The 21502-nt window shown below is 37.8% G+C and overlaps 1 protein-coding gene across 8 annotated transcripts in view; it reads right to left on the bottom strand.

Annotated features, from left to right (window-relative positions):
• ZNF248 (zinc finger protein 248) overlaps window positions 1-21502 on the bottom strand; it is a 363665-nt gene that overhangs the window by 327287 nt on the left and 14876 nt on the right. For 4 of the 8 annotated variants that reach the window (XM_011960794.1, XM_011960797.1, XM_011960796.1 and 1 more), the window contains 4 exons: window positions 13713-13839; window positions 13334-13429; window positions 8779-8867; window positions 4507-7067 (listed from right to left, as the gene is read on the bottom strand). In XM_011960794.1, the coding sequence (XP_011816184.1) occupies window positions 7038-7067; window positions 8779-8867; window positions 13334-13429; window positions 13713-13839 (342 nt within the window). In that variant the 3' untranslated portion in view covers window positions 4507-7037. Of the gene's footprint in view, window positions 1-4506; window positions 8868-13333; window positions 13430-13712; window positions 13840-21502 lie in introns of those variants that run through there. The other 4 variants (XM_011960790.1, XM_011960792.1, XM_011960789.1 and 1 more) reach the window with 3 other exon arrangements.

The raw sequence follows: 21502 nt of genomic DNA, 5'->3' as shown, positions 1-21502 counted from the left end.
AAAATTTAAACTACCAAAGCGTTTAAAAATTATAATGAGCATTTCTAATCTTAATGTTAAGATTGCATACCAATTGCAGAAGGAAAAAATTACTTAAAAGTTTTTTTTGTTTTGTTTTGTTTCGTTTGAGATGAAGTCTCACTCTGTTGCCCAGGCTGAAGTGCAGTGGCGCAATCTTGGCTCACTGCAAGTTCCACCTCCCAGGTTCACACCATTCTCCTGCCTCAGCCTCCCGAGTAGCTAGGACCATAGGCACCCACCACCACGCTCAGCTAATTTTTTTTTTTTTTTTAAGTAGAGACAGGGTTTCACTGTGATACCAGGATGGTCTCAATCTCCTGACCTCGTGATCTGCCCGCCTTGGCCTCCCAAAATGTTGGGATTACAGGCGTGAGCCACTGCACCCAGCCAAAATTACTTAAAAGCTTGAAGTAATTTGAAAACTTTAAAAATATATATATTCCCATAGACAAATTTTAAAGTATATCTCCCAGAAATGAGAAAGACTATCCTGTTGATATGTTGTTCCTAAAGTGAAAAAAAACAAGTTTCCATTGTTCCTGTAAAAAGGTAAACTATGTACTTAGATTGGTGAGAGTACATAAGCCAAGAAAATATCTTAATAATTTTCCATGACTAGCTATTACAAAATGATGAGCACCTCAGTTAAAGTGAGCCTACTGATATAAGCCAACATTAAGAAAGTGAGGGGTAATATTTTTAAATTTCAATGTCTAGAAAATTTAGAAATTAAAATGTTTAAGAACTATTTTATCATATTATATTAGTAAGGTTGGAATTTTTTAACAACAACAAAAAAAGAACAGCACCCACTGTGGCAATGGTGGGCCCACATTTCCAAACTTTTTCTTTTGTTTTTGAGACAGGGACTTACTCTGTCACCTAGACTAGAGTGCAATGACACAATCACAGCTCACTGCAGCCTAAACTTCCCAGGCTTAGGTGATTCTCCCACCACAGCCTCCCAAGTAACTCAGATTGTAGACTGTGCACCACCATGCCCGGCTAATTTTTGTATTTTCTGTAGAGAAAGGGTTTCACCATATTGCCCAGGCTGGTGTTGAACTCCTAGGCTCAAGCATTCTTCCCACCTTGGCCTCCCAAAGTGCTGGGATTACAGGCATTAGTCACCCCACCTAGCTGTCACATTTCCAAACTTTGAATGGGAATGAAATCCATACAGACTTCCTGGAGTCAATTTCATTAGAACTCCTATTACCCGGAGAGTAGACTCTGATAAATTAATTTGAAGACGACTTGGTGGTTGTGCAATTGGGAGAAAAAAAAGGGAGAGAGAGAAAAAACTTGGACAAGCGTAGAAAGGTATATGCTCAAAGGTATACCTCCATAATGTTCATTTGTAAGAGTAAAAATATGGGAAACTAACTAAAAGTGAGCCATTGGTAGGGTGTAGATAAAATATTGTAGATAAATGATTGTTGAGAAATTTTAAGTAGTTGTTAAAAATGGTGAGGTAAGGGTAGGAAAACTAACATGGAAAACTGTTATGTACTGTAAATGACTTCACCATATACATTATACTTCCATTGTGTAAGTGTGTGTGTGTGTATCCTAAAAGGACACTGAAATATAAGAAGTCAAAATAAACCAAAAGCCCCTGACAAAACTAACACACATAACAGAAAGCACTATTTTCCCCACTAATTTTCTCATATAAATAAGTGGAAAAACGCATTTTCAGAGAGTGTAACCCTATGACTTTTGTGGTAAAGTCATGTCAGTGATTTTAATGTCTATTTTCTGAGTATTATTTCCTCATCATTACCTACTAAACTAACTCCATGTTGTTTCATGGTTAAAGTTCTTCACAGCCTTTGATAGCATCTGACTGCTCTTCTAAAGTTATTGATGTTCAGGTATGTTTTTCATCACTACCACTAACATTACCAGTTTGAAAACTTAGGCAACATTTCTATAGGAACTTTAAAATATATTTAACTGTAATAATGTAACAATAATATGTGTACAAATCACCAAATCATCTGAGAAAACTAAAAACCATACATAATAGTAGTATCAATTCATCTAAGGTTAATTTCCTGTGGCTGAACTGATACTACTATTTCTCTTTAAAAGCAATTAAAAATACAACTTACAACTCTCCAGTCATGTATGTATTCTAGCATTTGATTAACAGTCTGACCATATTTCTTGATTTTTAATACTCAAATGTCCATAAAACCCCAGTATGTTATAAATTCTCTACAGGCACATATATATTAGTTACAGTGCATGGAAAAAGGCCCAGACAGAACTAAAAACCAAGTTACTTTAGGGAAGTGAACCAATATGTGAGTGAGGTGGGTTGAAGAGAACTCATCTGTCAAATTCCAAAGAATATTTATTCTCCCAATATTGGCAACTGGTGCAGACATCAGCACAGGGGAATCTAGGCCTGAGAAAGCTAAGGAAGTCCCACTATGTCATGGGCACCAGTCAGGGCTGCCAAGTTTCTCCAAGTTCGTTTTCTGTTTTAAGGGATGTTATCAGAGATCTACAAGAACAGGGTAAGCCTTTACAAGGGGTCTGAGTTGAAGAAATTCTGAACTTCTGTCTTCTTTTCTGAGGTCCTGAGCTTCCTTTAGGGGATCAGTAAAGGGAGAATTTTTGGCTGTTACTGAAAGCAAGCTTACGGATAAGGCCCACTTTTGAAGAGAGGATAACTACCCCCATTCTGTAGATAAAGAAACCAATAACAGACAGCATTGGCCATACCAAAGTATGAACTCCAAACATGGCATAGCTTCATATTAGTCATCAGTTCTCACCTCCCAAAGTATCTGAGACCTTGCTCTTCGTAACTGCTGTCTAAGAGAAGACATTGGTTTTTTGTTGTCTGAAAGAGAAGCCTGGGAATGCAAGATCTGAGAAGAGAGGTAGGTTGGGAAAAGGGAGTTGGAGTTCCTCAGACAAAGGGAGGAGGTTGAGTGTGCAGTGTCCAGTCACTGGGTGACAGATGAAGACTCAGTGGAAAAACAGGAAGGAGAATAGGTAAGTCTTCCTCAGAAAAGGAGAGATATGATGAAAGGATCCAGAGCAGTCACAGCCACAGTCTCTGGTTGCCAGCAGCAAACAGGGGTAGGGGTTGAAGGCATCAAGGATACCCATGGGCTGAACCCTACCAGAAGCAAGAGTTCCACATTTCCCTGCTAAATACAGGTAGGGTATGAAGTGACAGGGCCCACTAGACCAGAGGAAGGCAATTTCAAGACAAAAAGTAAGCCCAATTCCAAAAACAGGCTCTTAGGAGTTTATCAGAAAACTATTTCCAGGCACTGGGAGTGATTAGTCATTTCAGAAATCACAGATCTATGACCCAGCAATTCTCATCCTGGTTTAAACATGAGTGCACTGGGGAATAAACTGTTGATTGTGAGATCAGTTTAGTATATGGGAAAAAGTATTTCTTTTAATAGAATTTTTAAATTCTATTAAATTTAAAAGCCACTGAACTGGCTTTTCCTACCTTGTGCACTGTTATCTTCAGCCTACTGCCCTTCAGATACAAACGATAAGCCAATAGCATGTACAGACATGAAAAAGCCCAGCAGAAGAGACAGAGTCTCTTCTCATGTCATGACAATGTTGTATCAAGGAGATCTTTCCCAGAAGGACTACACAATAATTCCCAAACATCTCACTGCTCCCAAGTTCACCCCAACAAAATCATTAAAATGGAACTTCCATGATTAGCTTTGACTAATCTGGACTTACCACCTAAGTCATCTGGGAGAAGAATGCACAAAAATACAAAATTTAGCTCAGCAAGGATGAAGTAGGGAATGGCCATCACGTGGGCAGTATAAGAGAAAATATCAACAAAGTACATTACAGGTAATTAGGGTAAGGATCTCATAAAACAGAATCTTAAGTTGTTGGTTTACATGCATGTGTCAGATACACACATGTGAACACACTATTCTTCAAGATACTATCCACATCACTCCTCCCTCAACGTAGCCTGCTCAGTGAGGTCTTTTCCTCTCCATCCTATCTAAAATCAAACCTTGTATCTGACAACTTTTCCTATTTTGATTTTTCTTTATGGTGCTTATCATAGCCATCTTCTTTTCTTTTTTCATTTTTGTGTTGCAGACTGACTTTCAGTAGATTACAGAGCAAATGTACTTTCTCAATATGACTGCTGGAAGCAATAAGGACACAAACTCTCTGGTCTACAGTGACCTCCCAATAAAAATAGTCTAGGATGGCTTGTCACTGGCCTCTTTTGTAACAAACTACCATTTCTGGATCAATACAAATGTGGAGGACATGAAGACACAGTACTCTGTGGAGCCAGGATTGGGGTAAATGCCACACCGTGATCACTATGACAGGTTCTATTACTAGAAGAATGCAGAAAAGTTGCACTGAGCAGTCAAAGGAATAGTCATAACACATATTTAAGTACATAATAAAAATGTATCAAATTAACACAAGAAAGGGTGAATTAATCAAATAGTGCAGGGACAACTGGCTATTTATCTGGAAGGATACAGAGCTGCTTACCTTACACCACATACAATAAGAAATACCACAGGGACATATGAATAATGTAATTTAATATAATGTCTGCTTCACACATGTTGAAGGAGGGATATACCTGCGTGGTTCCAAAGGGAGTTTACTTATGCCAATAGGAAAGGAGAACAAACAGAAACACTTAACTTGCAACTAGTAGAGTAACTTTATTTCTAACACTGAGCCTTCTGCATAGGAATTTACAGAAATGAAAAACACTGTGCTGCTTATTCTCCATTTCTCTTCCCAGATTCTCTTTCCACCCTTCTCTGTGCCCACCTGGGCTCTCCCGCAGATGTATCTGGTTGGTTTCTCCAAAGACAGGCACCAGCAATTTGGCACCACAGTTCTGGTAGTAATGATGTCTCTTACAAGGTGGCCCCTCCTCCATGACAGCAGTTCTTACTGGGCTCTGGTAACACTGTTTCCATCCTTGCGCTTCAAGGCTCAGAATGGCAATGGCTTCCTGCTGATACAAGTCTCTGGGTGTTTCAGTGCCCCTTGTTTCTGGCCCACACCACTGTAATCAGTCTGCTATTAAAATCTTTTTAGTTGGAGAATTCTGTTTTCCGCCAGAAAGAACCATGGCTGATACAAATAACCATCCGTATATTAACTTGTCAAAAGAAATAATTCTTCCCCCAATTACCATATAGAACATTAACACTTAGAAAAATATTCCTCTGTGCCAGCTAGAATGCCTTCAGCTCTTAAGTATCAGATAGCTCTAAGACCAAATAAAAAACAGTTATTGAGGGTTATACAAAGTCCCAGTGGAGAGCAGGTACAGAGAGCAGAGTAGCTCGGCAACATCACCACTGAACTGGCTTTTCCTACCTTGTGCACTGTTATCTTCAGCCTACTGCCCTTCAGATACAAACGATAAGCCAATAGCATGTACAGACATGAAAAAGCCCAGCAGAAGAGACAGAGTCTCTTCTCATGTCATGACAATGTTGTATCAAGGAGATCTTTCCCAGAAGGACTACACAATAATTCCCAAACATCTCTCTGCTCCCAAATTCACCCCAACAAAATCATTAAAATGGAACTTCCATGATTAGCTTTGACTAATCTGGACTTACCACCTAAGTCATCTGGGAGAAGAATGCACAAAAATACAAAATTTAGCTCAGCAAGGATGAAGTAGGGAATGGCCATCACGTGGGCAGTGTCTGTTAGAACTGCTGACCACTGTGTTCCAAGGGGGGGCAAAGGAAACAACACGACAAGGGAAGCAGAGACACTCTAAAATACTAATACACAGAACTAGTGCCACATAGGCCATGCCTAAACAGATACATAATGAAATACCAAGGGTATGAAAAGGGCCTTTCATTACATACCGCCACTTTTTATTTGAGGAGTGCAGTATTACTGTTTGTTAACCTTTGCATAATTTATGTAAAAAGCATTCTTAACAGCATTTACATTACAGAATGACCCAGAGGTAGCTGAAAAACCTCAGAAAACTACTGTTTAACTTCTTTACTGAAGTGATAGTTCAATAATGGCCATATTCATGCATATATGTCAGGAAACAGTCAGATGAAAGGTACATGATATAGTTCTTTGTGAAATAATATTTCACTAAAAACACATACTGGCCAAACTACAAAGGGACTCTGGTAGTATTTAGAGTAGGACAGATGCAGAGGTAGTTAAAAACCTCACAAAAATATTTTTGGCTTCTTTTTTGAAGATGCGGTTCAGCTGTAAACGGCCATAGCCATTTATTTACGTCAGGGAAGAGAAGGGGTACGCAGTTTGTATTGCCAAATACGTTTTCATATATACACAGTGATGTGCTGTAAATATTTGACAGCAGGGTATCTGAGAAAATTAAAACCCTGATTTATAGTTTGTCAATTTCCATGGTGTAAACACTCCCACAAAGTCCAAGCTACCAATAAGACAGCACTGCATGTGGAGTTGGGAAGAGACAGATGTGCAGTGCACACTATATACAGTATTTTCATCACACAGATTAAATAAGTAAAACAACAAAGGTAATGGTGAAATGTAGCAAAATAATTAGGAAGTGATGAGTGCTGAGTATTTATTACCTTTGTTTTTAATTTAACTGTTAAGTTTACATATTTTAAATAATGACTTTTTAATAACTGGCTCACAAAATTCCTTAAAATTTAACAATCAGCAGAACTTTTAAGTCAGTATGAGGTTATACTAGCACATCACTACATTTAAGTATATGTGTAGAAATATATCTACATATACATACAAACATATGTACATACACATATATATCAACCTATAAAGACACCAACGGGATTTAGTGTAGAAAATATTAACACATACCATAGTAGTTACTCAATTAAGGGTACGTACTTTCTCGTCACAATCATGTTGAATTCCAATATACAAATCAAGCATACTCAAATTTGTTATATTAGCATACTCACATAAGGTCTACAAACATCAGGGACTCTTCACATGTATGTTTAATGCTGCTGTCATTCAACTTTTACAAGCTTCAGATCCCACTGTGAATATGGGTATAAATGAATATTCTCCATTATATTTGCAATAAAATTTTGGTATCACGCCTGGAATACAACACTAAACAACATAAATTCTAGATAAATATTTTCACCATATTACTTAGGTGAACAGAATTCCCCTCAGTACAATTTTCTAATGAAAGGTTTTAATTTTTCTTGAAAGCTTTTACATATTCAAACAAGAAGTCATTTTCTACAAATGTCTGACATTCTTTGGCTTTCTCTAATCTCCTTTTTTGAAACTGTATAACCAATTTCACAGGTGTACGAAGGCTTCTAACATTCAGGATGTTGAAAGAGCTTTCACCCTCGTGTGAATTCTCTGATGTTTGGTGAGCACTGACCTCTGACTAAAGGTCTTCCCACATGCATTACACTCATACGGCTTCTCCCCTGTGTGAGTCCTCTGATGTTTAGTGAGAGCTGATTTTTCACAGAAGGTTTTCCCACATTCGTTACACTTATAGGGCTTCTCCCCAGTATGAGTTCTTTGATGTACAATTAGGTTTGACTTCACACAGAAGGATTTTCCACATTCATTACATATAAAGGGTTTTTCCCCTGTGTGTGTTCTCTGATGGACAGTGAGGGCTGATCTGTGGCAGAAGGATTTCCCACACGCATTACATTCATAGGGTTTCTCCCCTGTGTGTGTTCTCTGATGTTCAGTGAGGTTTGACTTCACGCAGAATGTTTTTCCACATTGCTTACATTCATATGGTTTTTCTCCTGTATGTGTTCGCTGATGGTTGGTCAGGTGTGGTTTCTGGCAAAAGGCTTTCCCACATTCAGTACATTCATAGGGCTTCTCCCCTGTGTGTGTTCTCTGATGTTGAGTGAGGTTTGACTTCTCCCAGAAGGTTTTCCCACATTCACCACATTCAAAGGTTTTTTCTCCTGTGTGAGCTCTCCGAAGCTGGGTAAGATGTGACTTCTTGCTGAAATTACTCCCATTTTCATTGTAATCATAAGACTTTCCCCCCATGTGTACTATCTGATGTTTTAAGAGAGTTGACTTTTCCCAGGTTTTGTCACTCACTTTATATTCATGGAGAATCTTTCTTGTGTAAGCTCCCTGATGGATAATGAAAGCTGAATTGTCACAGAAGATTTCCCCATATTCATTATATTCATAAGGATTGTCCTTTGTAAGAGCTCTCTGATGTCCGAACCTTAAATTCATGCAGAAGGACTTCCCACAAATACTGCATCCATATGGTTCCATTTCCAAATGAGTTCTTTGAGATATATTGAGCTTTAAACTTTCAACGAAGGTTCTTCCACATTCGTTATATTTACAGACTGTCTCTCCCATCTGAGATCTCTTATTTGTAAAAAATGCTGCCTCATCATGGAAGCCTTGTCCATTTTTATTATACTCAAAAGGTTGGCCAAAACTTGGCTGACTGAGATCCTGGTGATAATTAATGGCATTCCTTTTTTGATCATATTTATAAGACTTCTCTCCAATAGGGATTTTCTCATGCCTAATATCAAGGAGCAATCTCTCACATACATTAAACTCATCAGGCTTCTTTCTGGAACAGTTCTTTTTACTAATAATTAAGCCCGAAATATTTTTCAAACTAATTTCACATGAGTCACATATTTTATAGGAATAATTTCTTAAAGAAACAGGGTCTGTGCCCAAATTGAAAGTTTTGCCTCCTTTGTCTCCATTTTCTACACTTACTGTTTTGTTGTTGAATAGAAGCTCCCAAAAATGGTCATCTTCATTTTCCTGGTTGCTCTCTAACATGTCATCAACTTTCCATTTCCTTTCTAGAAATGAGAAAAATAACCACATCTTATGAACCTTAGTACATTTCTGATGGAACTGGACTTTTACACAAATGCCCTATCATACAGTCAATTATTTTGTTTTAAATTCAGTTTCCTGGTGTGAACTGAGTTCAAGTGTACATTTTCTTTACCCACCAAGGTTTAGGTGGAAAACATAAACATGCTTCAGTGGAAACAGGGAGAGGAAGATGGCAATAACATTTAATACTTTATAAATACAACCTTCAAAACTGAAAAGATGAAATAAAATTCACAGCACAGAGAACCAGAGTGGCTGATTCAGAAATAGAAAAACTCGGAGAAAATGGGGTGAACCCAACAGAGACAATGAACACTGAATAAAGAGATGGTAAAGATTAGCACACAAGAGGTTTCAGAGGATGAATTAGGTTTGGTGGAGACAAAATAGAGCTTGGTCCTAATCCACTCACACACAGTTTACTGGGGAAGAATTCCCACCAGAGTACACGCTTCTTTCTTTGAATCAACAAGAAAATTAACATTCTGAAAACATCCACGTCCTTGGGTTCAAAAGAATAGTCCTATATAGCCCAAGATCCGGTGTTTTCTTTAAGTTTTATTGAGAAGAAATAATTTTTTTTAATGCTGTAGGAAAAGCATACTAGGGAAGGTGAAATAAACTCAAGACATGATAAATAGGAGATAGAGATATTCTGAGACCTGTTCTTTCAAAGAGCAGGAAACGCACAGAGAATGAGTTCAAGGGAGTTTTTTAAAAAAGGAAATAGAGTGAGTGGTAGTGAGAAACATAAGAATTAAGTTCGGCCAAGGTAAAGCATGGTTTACACCCTCGTCTTCTCAACATCATGCAAATCTATTAAAAATATTTCTGTGCAGTTTGGCTAGAGATTAGACTCTCAGAAATTGCTCATCCCCAACAACATACCTTCCACTCAACTAGAAACATTCTATCCTTATCTCTCCTTAGATCCTGGATATCCTTCAGTGAACTGCTACTTTAACTTAAAAACAAAAACTAATAATAATAAAATAATGATAGCAAAAATCTTTATAACACCTCTACCATTTTAAGGCTCCACTTGATCCATCCTTTAGAAGTTACTGTCTATATAATTCATTGTAACATGAAATAAATCCCTTGCTCAATCCTATTGCCTCTATTGTGACCAGAGTCCAGATTTTGGCAGGTATTACTATAGTCTTGTTTCCTCTGCTCCCACTGAGTAAACTGTACATTATTCTTATAAAGCAACATGCACTGAATTATTTTCAACCTGTACCTGATCAGCTATAATACACGAGGACAAAACATGGGAATGTGTATTTAGAAAGAGTACCATAGAATACTTTCAGAATGTATGAAAATGAATGATCTCTCCTAAATCTGGCTACACAGATAATCAACAAAGTAATTATCAACATATCCAAATCAGTAAGAGAGGCCCTTCTCTTTTGGAGAACAAAAATCTCAATACAGAAAGAAACCCCAAGCAACCCTAAGCCATATGAACAGGTCTGAGTTTTTGGCATACAGCCACTAGTGAGTTAATGTCATAAAATCTGGGCTATTTAAGTTTCAGCAAAAAATTAAGTTCTAACTTAAAACAAGTTAAATAATAACAACCCATTACTATTCAATGTCTAAACACTTTACAAACACAGTATGAATTACCTGAAAAAAGGCAAGGCAAACAAGAATGGAAGTTTTTCAATAAATGAGAAAACATTTGCAAATAAAATTTAAGATATAGAATAGGATGGGATTTGATACAAATTTTAGGGAGCAGAAACAAATTTAAGACAGGTAGCAAACGACTACACTATCATAGTCATTGAAAGGGAAATTTACTGAGCAGCTCCTATTGAAAGTCAGCCCTTGACACAAGTGTTTACAATTTAAAAAAGAAAAGAAAGGGAAATTTAATTTATTAATAAGCAGCAACTTTAGGTTAGTTTGTTAAGCTAAAGGAAGATAAATTGAATAATTTAGGCTAAAAAAAAAGAGAAAAGAACCAACTAGGAATTAGAAATTAGACAACTAATAATTAGACTGAGTCAGGAATGAGGGAATACAGACATAGTTTTGCTTTTGAGTTATATCAATGAAAAGTGAGAATATAAAGGTATGTAGAAGATAGTTTTAAATGAAAAATAACAATAGGAACAAAGAGACCGGTAGGAGATATTAACAGGTTTATTAGCACAGCGATGCCATGGTTGCCATTCAAGATAGCAGTAACGTGGAAGAATGTACCTCATTTGACTACAGGAAACCAGGCTCTCTGGTTTTTGTGTAGTTCAGATTGTTATTCTTCAATATCCTCTACGGGATGAATTTAATACTTACTAAAAGCATTACTGTCCCAGGACTACTCTCACCTACATACAATCACACTCTAGAAAAGGGGTTGGCATATAACTACAAGACAATGGCCCTTGAACTAAGAATGTATTTTAAGTTTTTAAAGGGAAAAAGCTGGATGAGACAGTAGAGAAAAGGGAAGAGGAAAAGAGAGGAGAGAGAAAGAGCAAGAGGAGAAAGAGAAGGAATGAGGAAAAGAAAGAAGATGAGGAGGAGCAGCGGTAACCACGACCATATGTGGCCTGCCAAGCCTCAAACATTTACTATCTGATCATTTACAAAAACGTCTGTTGACTTCTGGTCTTGAAGATCTCCTTCTGCCTCATTCCTTTAACATCATCTAAAGTTGATGCCTTTCAAATGGATACTTCTAGTTCTGGCCTCAACCATGTACTTACACATATCCAATCTCCTAGTCAAAAACAGGCTTGATTCTAACAGTTATCTCCAACTTCTAGTGTTCAAAATTAAATCTGTGATAACTCCCTTATATGTCTCCTCTCTAATTTTTCTCTGTCTCAGTAAATGATAACCTAATGTATCTAGCTGCTTGAGACAAATTATCGGGGTCACACTTGATTCCCCTTTCTCTCATATACAATCTGACAGCAAATGCTCTTGGCTCCATCTTCAAGATATTTGTACAAACCTACCACTTCTCAGTACCTCTGGCACCTCCAACACAGTCTCAGCCACTATCCTCTCTCCTCTGAAGCACATATGGTACACTATCCCTACTCATGCCGCCCACAACCAACCACAGTATATACACTGCACAGATGTCAGAGAGATCCTTTTAAACTGTAAATCAAATCTGACAACTTAAGCTGATCTACGTTTACTCAAAACAAACAGTTTCTCATAGCACCAAAAGTAAAATTAATGTATCTACCATAGCTCATGTTACTTCTCATGACATTATCTCCCACCAGTCTCCACCATGCCCACTAGCTTCCAACCACAGTGGTTTCCCTGACAGTGTTCAAACATTCTAAGAACATACCTGTCTAAGAGGTTTGGTATCTTATATTCTCTCTGCCTGGACTACTCTGAATCCACATAACTCACACTTTCATATTATTAAAGCTTCATCTTTAATGTGGGAACTTCTCAAAAAGGTTTTCTCTAACCTACTTGCCAAACAGACTATACCATCATTCTTCATCCTCCTTTCCCATGTGAATTCTCTTCACAGCACTGACCACGACCCAACCGTGTGTGTGTACCTATATACACACACATATGCACATGGGTGTATACATATATATACACACACACAGACAATGTGCACACACACGCATTTTTTTGTCCTTTATTGTAATACACACTAGGATACCAGGGACATTATTCTGTTAATTAACTAAAACATAACAGACATAGTAAGTGCTCATCATATGTTCTTAAATGAAAACATGGAAGGATTGCATGAATACCTGTCAGCTAACAAAAGGTGCCAAGACAACAGAAGGAAGGTAAACAATTTTAAAAGATAAAGACAAACTAACCAAGAAAACATATTTAAAATGCAGCCAACTGGTTTGGATTATAAGTAAAATACTTCAAAATGTCAAAAAAATAAAAGAAAGTTTTTTTTTTTTTTTTTTTTTTTTTTTTTTTTGAGATAGTCTCACTCTGTCACCAGGCTGGAGTACAGTGGCGCAATCTCAGCTCACTGCAACCTCCACCCCCCGGGTTCACATGATTCTCCTGTCTCAGCCTCCCGAGTGGCTGGGACTACAGGAGCGTACCACCACATCCAGTTAATTTTTCGTATTTTTAGTAGAGATGGGGTTTCACCATGTTGGCCAGAATGATCTCGATCTCTTGACCTCGTGATCTGCCCGTCTCAGCCTCCCAAAGTGCTGGGATTACAGAAGTGAGCCACCGCACCCAGCCAAGAAAAGCATTTATGAGTGACAATAACATATGGAGGAGTGATTAAGGTAACAGGGATGTGGGCCAATTGTTTTTGATCATTTCCAAAGGTCTGGAGCTAAAAATAGACATTTCTAAAAAATATTTCAAAGGTGACAAATTCTAAACCAATTACCTAAGTTCTAATTTCCTCTGGCTTTCATCTGCCTTGAAATCACTAACTCACCTGGGTGGCACTGGCTTGGGAATCCTTTCTCTAATATCCAGGGCTCTTCTCCTTGCTCGATCTTAAAGATCACTTCCGGTTTAGTAATGCAATACCCTGTTAAGATAAAATAACACAGGACTGGAGCTAAATAGCTTTGTTTCAGGGGCTCTGAACACATGATGGGGAAGAAAGGCACAGCTTCACCAGCTACTCAAAGAAGGTGCACAAATGAACCAATCCCTGAGGAGGGAAGAGCACCTTGATGGTGGCCAAATGAGATCAGTCATCTCAGAGACTTCAATCTCAAGCTTTAATTTAGAAAACTACAGGGCATTCACGTTTCATCAACTAGTAAATGCATGCTATTGATAGTCATGTGGGGAAAAAAACTCCTTACCTACTGAGACAAGATTGCTATAATTTTCCAGGATCACATCTCTGTATAGTACCTTCTGAGCAGGGTCCAGCAGATACCACTCTTCCTGAGTGAAGTCCACACATACATCCTTGAATGACACTTGTTCCTGTAATAGTATACTCTTTTTACATGAAATGGTCAGAACTAGATGATATAGAAAAGATTTAAGAGAACTAATATCTGAAGAGTTTACTAAAAAATGACAGATAGTTTACCTCCCTCTGTGCTATACTATATAGAAAACAAAATATCTTGTATAAATTGAGTTTCTATTAAGGGTCTGGAATTGTGCTAGCTGCTGCAAATCCTACTGGTGAAAACAGATAAACATGGTCCCTGTTCCCAGAGTGCTTATGACCTGATAAGGAGATATACAGAATAACAGTTACTAAGTTGCACACTGCAGGAACTAGCAGTGTGTACCAAGGAGATTGAAGTTACAGAGGAAATATTCGTTGTCTCATATTACCTTTTAAATTACCAAGTTAACTGTCATCAAGGAAGTAAAACTTTGTTATTAAAATAATAGGACTGAAATGAACATGAAATGAATATGACCAAGCTCAGCACATATTGATTCAAGTGACTGCCCTGCAGTCTACATGCCCATCAGAGAAAAGGACGAATCCTCTCCGCTCAACAAGATCATCTTCTGGAGCTTCCACCAATGTTTCCAATGTTTCTGTTTTTAAACACAATATTTGGCATCTAGTAAAAAACTTCACGGTATGTGAAGAGATAGGGACAATGAAAAAAAGACAAAAGCAAACTCACAGGTGACTGAGATAGTAGAATTAACAAACAAGAACTTCAAAATGAATTATCATTAATATGTTCAACAAAACAGAAGAAAATATCAACAAAATAAATGAGAAAATGGGAGAAGTTCAACACATACATGGTATGTGTGTTATACAGAAAAAGGTTAATACAGCAAGCCTGAGACTAATACCCTTTGAAAGGTCTGCTATAAAAGATCACCGTTGATGGGCATTTGGGAGCTTGGATTTCAGAAAGGTTCTGACCTTAACCTTCTCTGATAAGAACAGCTCACTAAGCCTGAGCTGTTTGTGTAAGTAATATGGTTTATACTCGACATGTGCATTGCTTCTGGGAGTCTAGAATTTTGGTACATGACAGGCAGACAGTACCTATGTGACCAGCCTCTAATAAAAATTCTGGGCACCAAATGTCTAGTGAGTTTCCTTGGTACACATTTTACGTGCGTTGTCACATGTCATTGCTAGAGGAGTTAAGCGTGTTCTGTGAGACCCCATTGGGAGAAAACTCTAGGAATTTCGCTGATTTTGCTTTGTATCCTTTCACTACAATAAATCATAGCCGTAAGTATGACTATAGATCTACAGGAAACAATACATCAGTAACAACAGGCATACCTAGCACCCCAATTTTGGTTTCTAATGCCATGCTCCAAAATATGCTGAGTCATCCTAGGGCATCATTAACAACCTGGGTGTGCTCTCAGACACCTCTTACACATGTATACACACAAACACGTGCACACACACACACACACATAAAATGGACATTCTAGAGCTGAAAAGCACAATATCTGAAATTAAGAGCTCATTGCATGGGTTCAAAATCATATTAAAGAAGACATAATCTGAAATATGCATTTAACAAAAGACTATCAAAATACATAAGGCAAAAACTGATAGAAGTAAAAGGAAAACTTGGAAATATACACCACAATTGGAGGCTTAACACCCCTGTAAGTACTGATGGATCAACAGGCAGAAAATCAGTAAGTACATAAATGCCCCAAAATAGCACTATCAACCAACTTGATCTAAGTGACATTTACAGAATACTTCATCCCAAACAATAAAATACACATTCTATCATTCTGTTCATGTTCAACATAGAACGTACTTTGGGCCATAAAACATACCTTAACGAACTTAACACAATAGCTATTATACAAAAAACATGTTCTCAGACTACAATGGAATTAAATAAAACCAATAAGCAAGAGACAGTTGAAAAATCCTCCAAATACCTGAAAGCTAAACAACATACAACCTATAGATCAAAGAGGAAGTCTCAAAAGAAATTTTTTAGTGTTTTAAATGAAAATACTCCTTATCAAAATTTATGGGATGCAGAGACAGTAGTTCACAGAGAGAAATTTATAGCATCAAATTCATGTTTAGCTCTGCCAAAGATGCTTCTACAAAAATGAAAAAATAGACCACAGACTGAGAAAAACTATTTGCAAACACTTATCTAAAAAGGTGTTAGAACCAAAATATGCAAAAGAACCCTCAAAACTCAATAATAAGAACACAAATTATGCAACTTGAAAAACAGGCAAAAGATCTGAATAGACACGTCACCAAAGACAGACCAATAGCAAATACACATACAAACAAATGCTCACCATCATGTGTCATTACAGAAACAAAAATGAGATACCATAACATTTATTAAAATGGTTAAATCCAAAACAATGACAATATCAATTTCAGGTTCAGATGCAGAATAACAGGAATTTTGATTCACAATTGGTGGGAATGCAAAATGATACAGCACCTGTGGAAGACTCTGGCAATTTCTTACAAAGCTAAACAATCTAAATTCGTCGGGTACAGTGGCACACACCAGTAATCCCAGCTACTCAGGAGGCTGAGGAAGAAGAATCGCCCAAACCGGAAGGCAGAGGTTGCAGTGAGCTGAGATCATGCCACTGTACTCCAGCCTGGACAACAGAGTGGGACTCCGTCTCCAAAAAAAAAAAAGAAAGAAAGAAAACCAGTGCTCCTTTGAAAACCAGCTGCTTCTGGGCTGGGGCAGACCATGTATATAATGAACCTGAAATCACTTCTGGTACCAGAAAATGAGAAAGTACTCAAACGAAAACACGATAATGGGCTATGTCAAAGGGACACAGGAACCATTTGAAAACACAGCCTCATGGCCAAGCTGAAGCAGTTGGAGCAACAAAATGAACAAGGTAGTGTTGGATTATAACCAAAGTATAAGATAACTAGCAATGAGTTCATACTAATACAAATAAATGATTAAATAAACACAAGAGAACAGACAAATCTCCTGCACAGAATTCCTAATAATTTATATGGATACTCTGCCATCAAGGAGGTGTAGCGTAACTCTCCAGTTCATTCCAAAGAGTACAGTTGAAAACAGAGGACAAAGGAGTAACTTTACAGTGGAGAAACATGACCACACTACCTCCACCAGGTAATCAACAGTGATACATCAACAGTGATAAATCATGCTCATAGCATTTTCCTTTGATATGACATGACTGAATGACACTACCTCTGTGGTCTTCCTCTAAGAAACCCTAACCTCAGTCTAATCATGAGGAAGACAGTAGACAAATATCAACTGAGGGACATTCTACAAAACACCTGACTTGAACCCCTCAAAACTGTCAAGGTTATCAAAAACAAGGAAAGTCTGAGAAACTGTTACAGCCAAGAAGAGTCTAAGGAGACATGATGACTAAGTAGAATGTAGGCATCCTGGAACAGAAAAATTACATTAGGGAAAAATTAAGAAAATCCCAATAAAGTGGTCATTACTTAATAATATATCAATATTGTTTCATTAATTGTGACAAATGTACTACATTAATATGTTAATGATAGGGGAAACTGTGTTTATGGGATGTATGTGGAAATTGTTTGTACTGTCTTCACAACTTTTCCATAAATCTAAAACTCTTCTAAAGCAAAAAGTTTATATAAGAAGAAAAAAACATGTAAGAGTACAAGATTAATGAAGTGGAATTATGTCAGCATAATGCAGAAGTAGGCGGCACCAAGCTCAGGTCCCTCAGAGACATCAAAAAACAAGCAGAAACTATCAGAATAAACTTCGTCAGAATTCTGAAAAGGTCAAAGGCTGACCGCAACCAAATAGATGCCAAATCAGAAAGAAAAAAAAAAGGCAACTTCAAAATGGTAGGAAAGCTTTGTGGCACTTCTACTTGCCTTTAACCCAACCCTCCTTGGCTTGGTGACAGCCTTGAGACAGCAGCCCATGTTCCAAGTGTGGGTCCCTGGTCCTTGATTCTAGAGGGACCAGAGCAGACTTTACTTACAAGGAATTGTTTATCTGTTCCAACTACGTGGGAAATACCTGAAGGACTGATGCAATATGCTTGTCTCTGTTTCACCTAACTCAGAACTCATTTAGGATAGAAAAAAAATAATCCTTGCTCGAAAACACTGTAAGGAGAACAAAATATCTGCAGTCGTCTGCAGCAGAGGATTATGGTTGAGACATATAGTATACCACTTAAGGCCTGAGAAGAAAACCTGGAGAAGGTATCTTTGGGAAATTTGGGCTTTCAAAAACCCCCACATATACTGAGAAATTTAGAAATCCGGACACATACCCAAGGCAGAATGTATACTCACAAGCCTTAAGAAGACCATAAACTTTCACCTCCAGCTATTCTCAAGGTTCAGTGCAATCAGGACATGAAGGCTAAAAAGCAAGGTTGTAAACAGCCTGGCTAAATGTTAAAGAGTACCCCAGCGCAGAGTCAATGTGCAAAGACTGGGAGAACTGTTTATTTGTTGTCTTTAGCACCAGGGATTCAAAGAAATCTCTGTAAAAACATTAGCTGAATGCAAGCTAAGGAACAGAGACTTCAGTGACACACATAGAACAAGGAAACCAGACTATAAAAATAGCATGGTGGCCGAGCACAGTGGCTCATGCCTGTAATTCCAGCACTTTGGGAGGTCAAGAGATCGAGACCATCCTGGCCAACATGGTGAAACCCCATCTCTACTAAAAAAAAAAAATACAAAAATTAGCTGGGCGTGGTGGCGCATGCCTGTAGTCCCAGCTACACGGGAGGCTGATATAGAATTGCTTGAACCCGGGAAGCAGAGGTTGCAGTGAGCCGAGATTGCAACGCTGTACTCCAGCCTGGCGACTGAGGGAGACTGTCTCCAAAAAAAAAAAAAAAAAAAAAAAAATAGCATAGTAAGGTACCTGAACAAATAGACAACCGCAGCCTTCAAAAATGAAAAACAGCAAACCTTGGGGAAGGGTAAAAATCTGATTTCCAAAGTTACCATATTAAAATATTCAAATGTCCAATTTCCAACAAAAAAGTAGAAGGTATTCAAAGACACAAGAATATAGAGCCTACTCAAGAAAAACAAATTCCTTCCTTAAGAAAGCCCAGATATTGGACTTAGTAAACAAAGATTTTAAATAAATTATCTTAAGCGTCATCAAAAATTACAAATAAATAAAAGAAATGAGGACAACAATGTCTGAACTGAGTTGGAACCTTTAAAAAGAAACCAAGTAGAAAATCTAAAGCTGAAAAGCAAAATGACTGAAATTTTAAAATCCACTAGAGGCTTTAACAACCCATTTGAGCAGACAGCTGAAAGAATCATGAATTGGAGGATATAAAAATTGAAGTAATCTGGTATGAGGAGCAGAACAGAAAAAAAAAAATAAAGAAATGTGAATAGAGCCTAAGGGACCTGTGGGACAACTTTGAGTGGACTATCTATCATACAATTACAAGAGTCCTAGAAGGAAAAAAGAGACAGAAATGGGAAGAAAGATTACTCAAAGAAATAAGGGATAAAAACTGCCCAAACTCTATGAATAACATAAATTTTACATCCACAAAGCTCAACAAACTCCAAGTAAGAAAAATTCAAAGAGATCCACTGAGGCACATTATTATCAAACTATCAAAAGCCAAATAACCACCACAGAGGTCAGACACCACAGAGACCAGAAGGCAGGGGGATGGCATCTTTAAAGTGTTAAAGAGGGGAAAAAACAAAAATGACAATCCTGCCAGCCAGGAATTTGTAAACCTGGCAAATCGATCCTTCAAAAATGAAAGATAAATTAAAATAAACCAGATAAAAGCCAAGAGAACTCATTATCATAAACCATGCCCTAAAGAAAATACTAAATGGAAGGTTGAAATGAAAAGATCTTCATAACTCAAAGCTGTATGAAGAAACAAAGAGCTCCAGTAAAAAATTATGTAAGTACAAAAGCCAGCATTTTGTATTTTGTAACTCCAACTCGTAGTTTATAACTCCAATCTTTATTTCCTAAAGGAGGGTACCACAAATGCATACACAGTAACTATAAATCTATGTTATTCAGCACACAACGTATAAAGATGTAATCTGTAGCAACAACAACAGTGGGAGAAGGCAGCTCTATAGGAGCAGAGTTTTGTATGATACTGAGACAAAGCTGGTATTTAAACTAGATTGTCATAAATGTGGAATGTTCACTGTTAATCTCCTGGTAAACACTAACAAAATATCTTTAAAAATACACAAAAGGAAATGGGAAGTAAATCAAAATATGCTACAAAAAATCAGCTAAACAGAGCAGTGAAAGAAATGAACAAAAAATTAGAAAGAAAGAAAAATACAGCAACTGGCAGAAGTCAGTCCTTCCTTGTTAGAAACGACTTTAACTCTCTTCTTTCTTTCCTTTTCTTTCCCCTTCCTTTCCCTTTCCCCTTCCCTTCCCTTTCCCCTTCCCTTCCCTTCCTTCCCCTTCCCTCCTCTCCCCTTCCCTTCCTCCTTCCCTTTCCACTCCTCTTCTTTCTTCCCTTCCCCTTTCCTTTCCCCTTTCTTCTTCCCTTCCCCTTTCATTTCCCCTTCCTTCTTCCTTCCCCTCCCCTTTCCCCTTCCCTCCCCCTCCCCTTTCCTTTTCCCTTCCCCCTTTCCCCTTTCCTTCCTTCTCCTTCCCTCCTTCTCTTTCTTTCTTGTTTTTTGGGAGATGGGGTCTCACTCTGTGGCTCAGACTGGAGTTCAATGCCTCCATCTAGGCTCACGGCAACCTCGGCCTCCCGGGGGTTAGCTCAAGCGATTCTTCCACCTGAACTTCCTGAGGAGCTGGGACTCCAGGTGCACACCACCACACTGGGCTAATTTTTGTATATTTTGTAGAGACAAGGTTTCACCATGTCAGGCTGGTCTTGAACTCCTGGACTCAAGCAATTCACCTGCCTTAGCCTTCCAAAGTGCTGAGATTACGGGCAAAAGCCACCATACCCAGCCAACTTTAATTCTAAATAGGTTAAATTCTTCCAACAAAAAGGCAGAGATTCGCAGAATGGATTTAAAAAAAAAAAAAAACCTCATGAAAAAACTTAAGTCACATTCACAGAGTTCAGTGGATCTTAAACAAGAATAAATAAAAGCTAAAACAAAACCAAAACAGAACTTTAAAAGCAGCCATATAAAAACCCAAAACATTATGAAAAGACAACTTTAAAGTGAAAGGAAAAAACACAAACTCACTCAAAGGTAGAATTCTATATATAGCAAAAATAAAAGTTTAAGATTACTCTGTTTATTATTTCCAAATATCTTTGGGATTTTTAGTAGAGACTGGGTTTCACCACATACAGAGTAAACATAAACAGAGTAATAACAACCAACAGATATGCATTACAAGAAACATCAAAGGGAGTTTTCATGAAAAGGAAAAATGACCCAAAACAGAACTATGAAAAGACAGGAAAGAGTGAAAAGCCTAGAAATGAAGGGGGATAAATGGAGTCAACATGTTTCAGAGTTACGGGTTAAGGTAGTACAATGAATAGTTTGTATTTCATTATATGTCAAAAATGCTCGCTTTAACTTCTAGGATAACCACAGAAGACTACCACAACACACCCAACAGAAGAGCAAAAATAAAAAATGAAATACCAAGTCTCAGGATGAATGTGTGGAGTAAGAACATGCAAGCACTGCTGCTGGCAA

Source organism: Colobus angolensis, unplaced genomic scaffold, assembly GCF_000951035.1.
Source record: "Colobus angolensis palliatus isolate OR3802 unplaced genomic scaffold, Cang.pa_1.0 Scaffold524, whole genome shotgun sequence".
NCBI lineage: Eukaryota > Metazoa > Chordata > Mammalia > Primates > Cercopithecidae > Colobus > Colobus angolensis.
Note: the sequence above shows the minus strand (reverse complement) of the source record. Positions and strands in the feature narration are given on the sequence as shown.